Below are 8652 nucleotides of genomic sequence, written 5' to 3'. Positions count from 1 at the left end.
TACAGTGCTGATATAGTGACAACATGTGTACATACAGTGCTGATACAGTGAATAACATGTGTACTTACAGTGAGGGTGGCTGTGGCAGTCCTTGGAGGGGTGCCGTCATCCACCGCCCACACCAGCACGGAGTGGGCGGCCGCTGTCTCGCGATCCAGGCCGCCCACAACCCAGACCGCCCCCGACCCGTCTACACTGAACTGTCGTCTGGGGTCACTGTCCTCTGCTATCTTATAGCGCACGCGGCTGTGTCCTCCCTGCGGTTAGTAGCGGGTATTAGTGTAGGACACCTGGCTGTGTCCTCCCTGCGGTTAGTGGCGGGTATTAGTGTAGGACACCTGGCTGTGTCCTCCCTGCGGTTAGTGGCGGGTATTAGTGTAGGACACCTGGCTGTGTCCTCCCTGCGGTTAGTGGCGGGTATTAGTGTAGGACACCTGGCTGTGTCCTCCCTGCGGTTAGTGGCGGGTGTTAGTGTAGGACACCTGGCTGTGTCCTCCCTGCGGTTAGTGGCGGGTATTAGTGTAGGACACCTGGCTGTGTCCTCCCTGCGGTTAGTGGCGGGTATTAGTGTAGGACACCTGGCTGTGTCCTCCCTGCGGTTAGTGGTGGGTATTAGTGTAGGACACCTGGCTGTGTCCTCCCTGCGGTTAGTGGCGGGTATTAGTGTAGGACACTTGGCTGTGTCCTCCCTGCGGTTAGTGGCGGGTATTAGTGTAGGATACCTGGCTGTGTCCTCCCTGTGGTCCTATGCAAATCGGGCCTTGCATAGTAGGCCAAGATCTATGTTCTGGCTACTATGTACAATATATATATATATATATATATATATATATATATATATATATATATATATATATATATATATATATATATATATATATATATATATATATATATATTATACTTAGAGCTGCAGCAGCTCCCCATGCAGGTGATTTACTATTAGCAACCCCAATGTCAGCAACCGGCTCCCGTCTCACACCGCAGGCCCTCCGAATTGCCGTGGCTCTCCGCCTCGCTGCCCCAATCCACACCGAATACAGGTGTATTTGTGGCGAGGCAGAGGCCTACAGATACGGATGGCATGGCCCTCTCTGCCAAAGGACAGGAGGATGGCATACAAGACACGGCGAAGTCAATGACATTATTAAGAGAAGCCCTACCACAGCTGGTTGTCCAGCAGGGAGAGAGCGCCATTACCTAATGTCCCGCAACTTTGATGAGCCTGTCGGTCACCCAGACGGAATCATGATGAACCCCTGGAAGAATGGTAGACAGTTGGTGTGGGACTACACTTGCGTTTCAACTTTAGCCAATACCTATGTTGACTTCAGTGCTATACAAGCAGGAGGCGCTGCCAATCACCGGGAAGCTGCCAAGTCACATATATACAGAGACCTTGAGCACCACTACAATTTTGTCCCAATTACCTCAGACACTTGGTGCCTGGGGTAAAAGTGCTGCTAGCTTTTTGAAGGAGTTGGGGTCTAAGATAATCGAAACAACTAGAGACCCTAGAGCTGCCAGTTTTATTTTTCAGCGCCTTAGTGTGGCAATCCAGAGAGGAAATGCTCACTGCGTCCATGGTTTCTGCCCGCCATCTGAGGAGCTGGAGGAGCTGTTCAACTTGTGACAAGCAGCCTTGTACCCTGCATGTAATCAATATTGTAACTTTTTTTTGTGTAATGACATTTTCAAATAAAGTTAGATAAATATACACACATACCAAAAGAATAGGGGTGGTAGGAGAAGAAAATATCAAAGTGTTCAGTGAGGATCCACATGGTCTTCTCTGAGTACTCTTTATTTTCTTCTCCGAGGCTATGGGTCCCTACACTTGCACCAGAGATCCCCCTACCCGCTCAGCTCGTTGTCGCTGTGTGGGGGCTTAGTGGGCGGCTGCCGGAGTGTGATGCTCCTTGGGGCAGTCCTCTGTCCTTCTCTAGCCTTGTGCTCCTGCTGCCGTCCTCTCCAATTCTGCTGGGCATCTTTTCCTTTTCCTTCTGTTTCGTTTTTCTCCCCCCTCTTCTCCTATCTGCTTGCCGTTTCCTGCCGACCTTTTGCTCGTTCTGGTTCTTCCCTTGGACTTCTTCTATTTTGACGCCCGGGTGCTTGAGGAGGCATACTCTTGCACCCGTAGAACTGTAGTACCCGATGTCGAGAGCGAGGGGAACCTTTTATTCTCAATCCCCCTTTCGTCACTGAACCCGATCTCGACGGACTGTCGGTTTCTTAAGGTGGCGTTTGTGGGGCGTATACTCACGACGCACCCTTAGGTGGTCCCGGCAGGATCGGCGATAGCTTCTTGTTGGGTGTCCTGCCTCTAATTGTGGCTCCATGGTGGGTGTGGGGGCACATTCGTGAATGAATTCTTCTTTTCGTAATGATGATAACCCCTGTTTCGGCTGCTTCTGGTTTACCTTCTCAGGCTCGTGGGGTGGGCGACCAAGCCCCCGAGTCGGTCCGTATTGGAAGACCGGGCTCTGTAGCCTTCGCTGCATTGGGCCCCGACCTTGCTCCTCCTTTGGCCTCTCTGACTCCTTCCCCTGGCTCCCCTCCCTCCTCTGTGGTTGGGTCGAGCCCCAAGCCCCCAGTGGTGACTACCTCGTCCCCTGGCGCGGCTCCTTCTCTAGTTGTAACTACTGCGCCTTTTAACCCCTCTCTCTCTGGGGGTTCTCACCGCCGTCCTCGTCACGGCCGCCCTAGCTCGATTCCTTCCAGTTCTGCGACCTATCAAGCCTTGTTTGGTCCCGCTTCGTGGGCCAAATATTTTGATCTCCTCCCTCTTGATTCTGCGCCTCCTGACGATTTCTCCCTCCATCGACATCTCGTTGATTCCGTGGATGCCTCCATTACTTTCAACCCCACTCGTCTCGGTACGCGTGTCGTTGCTGCTCCTTCTCAGGATGCTGCTTCCCGCGTGGCTGCCTTATCCTGCCTTGGCGAGACCCCTGTTTGGGTCTCGAAGAACGCTCAGTTGAATGCTAGTGTTGGCACTATTTTGCTCCCGCCCCATGTTGCGACCGGTATTCGGGACCTGCGCGACTGCCACGACGATATTCGACATATCCTTGCTGCCCAGGGCCATTCTATTCTCCAGGTGGACACGTTTACATGTCCCCCTCGTGGTAGTCGCCGTCAACCCCTCCGGGTTGTGAAGATTACCTTTGATGGTAGGACCCTTCCACCCTCTGTCATTCTTGCTGGTGCCAGGTGCTCTGTCCAGGAGTACATTCCTTCTCCTCGGCTCTGCAACAAGTGCTGGAGGTTTGGGCATGGTGTCCTCCGCTGCTCCGGGACTGTCTCTCTCTGTCCTTTGTGTGGTGGCGAAGGTCACTCTAAGTCGGAGTGCACTTCTCCCCAGGCTCGTTGCCTCAACTGCGGTGAGGCCCTCCCGTACGTGTGTCCATTACAAGCTTGAGGCAGCCGTCCTCAACTTGAAGCACCGGGAGCGTTTATCTTTTCCTGAGGCGAGACGCCAGGTTCGCCGGTTCCCGCCTTATGCTAATATCTCTTATGCTTGCGTGTTGCGCTCTTCCTCTCCTCATCCTTCCCGCCTTCCTCAGACTCACAACCGTTTCCGGGCCTTGGACCCTGATGCGCCCACTGCCCCCTCCTCTATTCCTTTGGGTTCTCTCCCGAAGGATCCTCCCCCTGGTCCTCTGTCTGGGGTTCCCCTTCCTTCTACCCGGTCTGTCATGTCTCCTGTGTCTTCTTCCTCGTCTCCCTGGGTTCCTCCTTCCCCTCCGTCTCTTGACTTTCCCCGCCGCCTGTCGGTGCGGGCTGATGTCCATCGCTCTCCAAACGGCCGTCATGTGTGCTCTCGTTCAGCTTCTCCTGTTGAGACGCTCGAATCCGTTGCCCAGTACGTGGTTGCTGGAACACCTGTCTCTTTACGTCAGAAGCGTAAATCTGGCTCCTCTCCTTCCTCCTCCCCGGCGGGTAAGAAGGTTTCGCTTTCTTCCTCGGCCCCTACTTCTGCCTCTCTCGCTCCTTCCCCTCCCATTTCGGTGGTTGTGCCCCCTGTTCCTGCTATGGAGGTTTCTTTAGCCCCCGCTTCCCTCTCAGTTGCTGCCCTTACTGAGGTACGCTCCCCTCTTTCTACTCCTCCTCTTCCTACTGCTGTCCTTGCCTGCTCCTCTCCGTTGTCTCCTCCTCTTCCTCCTCTGGACCCCGCCCGCCCACCTCTGATCTGTTCTCCCGTTTCCTTCCCTCCGTCTTTGCTCAGTTTACCCATGCCCCCTAACCCTGACTTTGCTGACCCTGATATTCTTTAACGTGCTCTGTTGCTCTTTCGCCTTTGTTTCTTCCTTGTTCTCTGGTTTCGTCCTTTCTCTTCTCGTCGTTGTCCATTCTTCAATGGAACGTTCGAGGTTATTACGCCAATTTCCTCGAACTCCAACTTCTGATTTCGCGGTTTTCGCCCCTTTGTGTCTGTCTCCAGGAGCCGATGCTTGGTGCTCGTCCTGGTCATTTTCGTGGCTATTCCTTTCTCTCACCCCCCCCAGCTGTTGCTGGGGCTTCTAATTCTTCTTCTCTTTTGATTCGTGCTGATGTTACCTTTGTTCCTTTACTTTTTCCTTCACCTCTCCATTGTTCTGCTGCTCGTGTCTTTGTGGGGAAATGGTACACTGTTTGTTCCATTTATCTCCCCCCGAGTGTCCCGCTTTCTCTTCCTGATTTGAAACACCTCTTAGACTCCTTGCCGGAGCCTGTGCTCCTGCTGGGTGACTTCAATTGTCGTCATTCTCTTTGGGGTGACGTTCTGACGAATGCCCGGGGTCGCCTTCTTGAGCCGTTTCTCCTCTCTTCTTCCCTGTCTCTTCTGAATTCTGGTGAGCCCACTCATTTGGACTCTCGGACTTGCACCCTTTCTTGTCTTGATCTCTCTCTCTGCTCTTCTTCTCTTTACTTAGATTTCACATGGCAGGTTCTTGATGACCTCCATGGAAGTGATCATTTCCCCATCCTTGTTTCCTTTTTCTCTTTTCGCCCTTCCCTCTCTTTCCCTAGGTGGCAGTTTGCTTAGGCGGACTGGACCCTGTTTTCCCTCAGTGCTACTCTCTCTGACCTCTCCCTTCTGCCTCTCTCTCGTGCTCTCCTCCTTTTTCATGGCACTATCTTCAACGCTGCCCTCCGCTCTATCCCTCGCTCTTCCTCCCGGGGTCCACGGAAGTGCGTTCCCTGGTGGAATGCGGACTGTGCTCGGGCTGTCCGCTGTAAGCGTGCAGCCCTGGAAGAGGCACCGCCGTAGGCAGACGACCGATTCTTTTCTTTTCTTTCGGAAAGCGAGTGCGGTGGCCCGTAGGGCCATCCGTACGGCTAAACGTGAATGTTGGGCATCTTATGTCTCAACAATTACGTCCGAAACCCCTCAGGCCCAGATCTGGAAGCGTATCCGCAAGATAGCGGGTAAGTTCGTTCCCGATGTTTCACCGGTCCTTCACCTCCATGATACTCTTGTGGTGGACCCGTTGCAGGTCGCTTCCGAGCTGGGTTCCCACTTTTCTTCTGTTAGCTCTGGTCTTCATCTTCCCCAATCTTTCCTTCTTCGTAAACCTGTCCTTGAGTCTCGTCCTTTAGATTTCTGCACTCATCTTCAGCTTCCCTATAATGATCCCTTCTCTCTCTCGGAACTTCGTTCTGCCCTGGCCCTCTGCGGTTCTACGGCGGCGGGCTCCGATGGTATTCATTATGAGATGCTTCGCCATCTCCCTCCGAGCACGTCTCAGTATTTTCTGAGTCTGTTCAATCGGATCTGGGAGTCGTCGTCAGTCCCTGAGGACTGGCTCGATGCCGTTGTCCTCCCTGTTCGCAAACCGGGGTCTCTGGGTACTTCCCCTAAGGACTTTCGCCCTATTGCTCTCACGAGTTGTGTCTGCAAACTCTTTGAACGTATGGTTAACGTTCGTCTGATGTGGTTCCTGGAACACCATCACCTCCTCTCCCCTTCTCAATTTGGTTTCCGCAAGTGCCGCAGCACGACAGATGTCCTGGTGAACTTGGAGGTCTATATTCGTACTGCTTTTGCTGCGAAGACCTCCGTTGTTGCCGTCCTTTTTGACCTGGAAAAGGCTTACGACACCACTTGGCGTTATCATATCCTATCTCAACTTCATTCTTTTCGCCTTCGTGGTCATCTCCCTCTCTTTCTCCGCAGCTTCCTCTCTCGTCGTTCCTTTCGGGTGCGCCTTGGTACCGCTCTCTCACCCTCTTTTCAGCAATACGAAGGTGTGCCCCAGGGTAGTGTTCTGAGCACTACTCTTTTTCTGGTTGGCCTCAATGGTCTTCTTTCCTCTCTTCCTTCTGGTGTCTTCTCCGCTCTCTATGTCGATGATCTTACCCTTTGTTGTCAGGGTGATGATTCGCCTCTCCTTCAACGCCGGCTTCAACTTGCAATTGATGCCGTGTCGTCTTGGGCCACAGATCATGGCTTCAAGTTCTCTACTTCTAAGACTTGTGCCATGACTTTTACGCGGAAACGGGTTGTTCTTCGACCCTCTTTGTCACTTTATGGTCATCCCCTTGAATACAAAGATTCCGCGAAGCTTTTGGGGTTATTCCTTGACACTCGTTTGTCTTGGTCTCCCCATATCTCTTACCTCCGTGTTGAGTGCTAAGGCCCTTACCCTCCTTCGGGTCTTGTCCCATACTTCTTGGGGGGCAGATAGGCGCACTCTCCTTGCTTTACATTCCTCTCTCGTCCTGTCTAAGCTCGATTATGGTTGCCCTGCTTACTCGTCTGCTTCTCCTTCTACTCTTCGCCGTCTTGATGCTTTGCACCATACTGGGTTGCGCCTCAGTTTTGGTGCCTTTCGTTCGACTCCCATCCTTAGCTTGTATGTTGACACTGGCTTCCTGTCTCTCCAGGACCGCCGTGATCGCTACTGTCTTCGCTATCTTGCGCGGTCCTTGCAACATCCTTCCTCTCGCCTCTGTCGTGCTTTAACTTTTACCCCTCCTGCGGTTCCTGTTCCTCTTCACCACCTCCCTCTTTCTGTCCGGTTATCTCGCCTACAGGATTCTCTTTCCGTTCGTGTTTCTGATGTTTCTCCTCGTGTTGTTCCTTCTTTGCCCCCGTGGAGGGTCCCTCTTCCGCGGTTTTGTACATCCTTGACCCGTATCACTAAAGCTTTTACCCCTCCTACGGTTCTAAAACGCCTTTTCCTCGAGCACTTTTCTTCTCACTCCCGCTCCGTTTCTGTCTTCACCGATGGGTCTAAGTCAGCGGACGGTGTTGGCTACTCTGTTGTTTTTCCTGATCGCACTTATATGTGTCGCTTGCCTCCAGAGACTAGCATCTTTACAGCGGAACTTTATGCTATTCTCTATGCTCTTCGTCTCCTGCTTTCTCGTTGTCAGTCTTCCTTTGTAGTTCTTGTTGACTCTCGTAGTGCCCTCATAGCTCTCGGGTCCTTTGATCCGGTTCATCCAGTAGTTGTCGAGATCCAGCATTGGCTGTTTCTCGTTCACAGTAAATTTAAGTCGGTTGAGTTTTGTTGGGTTCCCAGCCATATTGGAGTGTCTTTAAATGAGCGTGCGGATGCTGCCGCCAAGGAAGCTGTCCGCTCTTGTCCCATCTCTCGTAAAGGCATTCCATATTCCGACTTTTACTCGGTTATCCATTCCTCAGTCCTTACCCGTTGGCAGGCTTCTTGGTTGTCTGTTACTGGTAACAAGCTACGTACTCTTAAATGTTGTGTTTCCTCGTGGCCGTCCTCCTTCCACCGTAACCGGCGGTGGAAAACAGCTCTGGCGAGGTTGCGTATTGGCCATACTCGCTTAACCCATGGTCACTTGATGGAGCGCCGCCCTGCTCCTTATTGTCCTAGTTGCATTGTCCCTCTTACGGTCGTGCATGTCCTTCTTGAATGTCCTGACTTCCAGGACGAGCGTGTGTCTTGCTTTCCGACCACCCCTCGCGGTCACCTGTCCCTCGATAGAATTCTTGGTGACTCGGATACTTTTGATATCGTTCGCCTTATGCGTTTTTGTTCTCGTATTGGCATCCTTGGTGATATTTAGCGCCCTCTGATTATTTTGCGTTTTTGATGGTGCTACATAGCCTTCCCGGTTTGCTGCCTTCTTTTGATAATTACTTACTTATTTGCACCAGAGGTGGTACCTCTTCTAGGTTTAATATATATATATATATATATATATATATATATATATATATATATATATATATATATATATATATATATATATATATATATATATATATATATATATATATATATATATATATATATATATATATGTCGTACCTAGTAGCCAGAACGCACTTCTCAGCCTACTATGCAAGGCCCGATTTGCCTAATAAGCCAAGTTTTCATGAATTAGTACATTTTCTCTAATTTTTTTCTTATGAAATGATAAAGCTACCCATTTCGTTATGTATGAGGTCAATTTTTGTTTATTGGAGTTAAAATTAACGTAGATATATGACCAAACCTAACCAACCCTACCTAACGTAACCTAACCTATCTTTATAGGTTAGGTTACGTTAGGTAGCCGAAAAAGTTAGGTTAGGTTAGGTTAGGTAGGTTAGGTAGTCGAAAAACCATTAATTCATAAAAACTTGGCTTAATAGGCAAATTGGGCCTTACATAGTAGGCTGAGAAGTGCGTTCTGACTACTAGGTACGAC

The 8652-nt window shown here is 50.9% G+C and overlaps 1 protein-coding gene across 1 annotated transcript in view; it reads right to left on the bottom strand.

Annotated features, from left to right (window-relative positions):
• The window catches only part of LOC123749975 (putative neural-cadherin 2), a 248062-nt gene that overhangs the window by 94079 nt on the left and 145331 nt on the right, over window positions 1-8652 (bottom strand). The window contains exon 9 of the mRNA XM_069339741.1: window positions 69-257. Coding sequence (XP_069195842.1) covers window positions 69-257 — 189 coding nt within the window. The remainder of the gene's footprint in view (window positions 1-68; window positions 258-8652) is intronic.

The sequence above is a fragment of the Procambarus clarkii genome, chromosome 42 (genome assembly GCF_040958095.1).
Source record: "Procambarus clarkii isolate CNS0578487 chromosome 42, FALCON_Pclarkii_2.0, whole genome shotgun sequence".
NCBI lineage: Eukaryota > Metazoa > Arthropoda > Malacostraca > Decapoda > Cambaridae > Procambarus > Procambarus clarkii.
The sequence above is the reverse complement of the archived record's forward strand: the minus strand, read 5'-3'. Positions and strand labels throughout refer to the sequence as shown.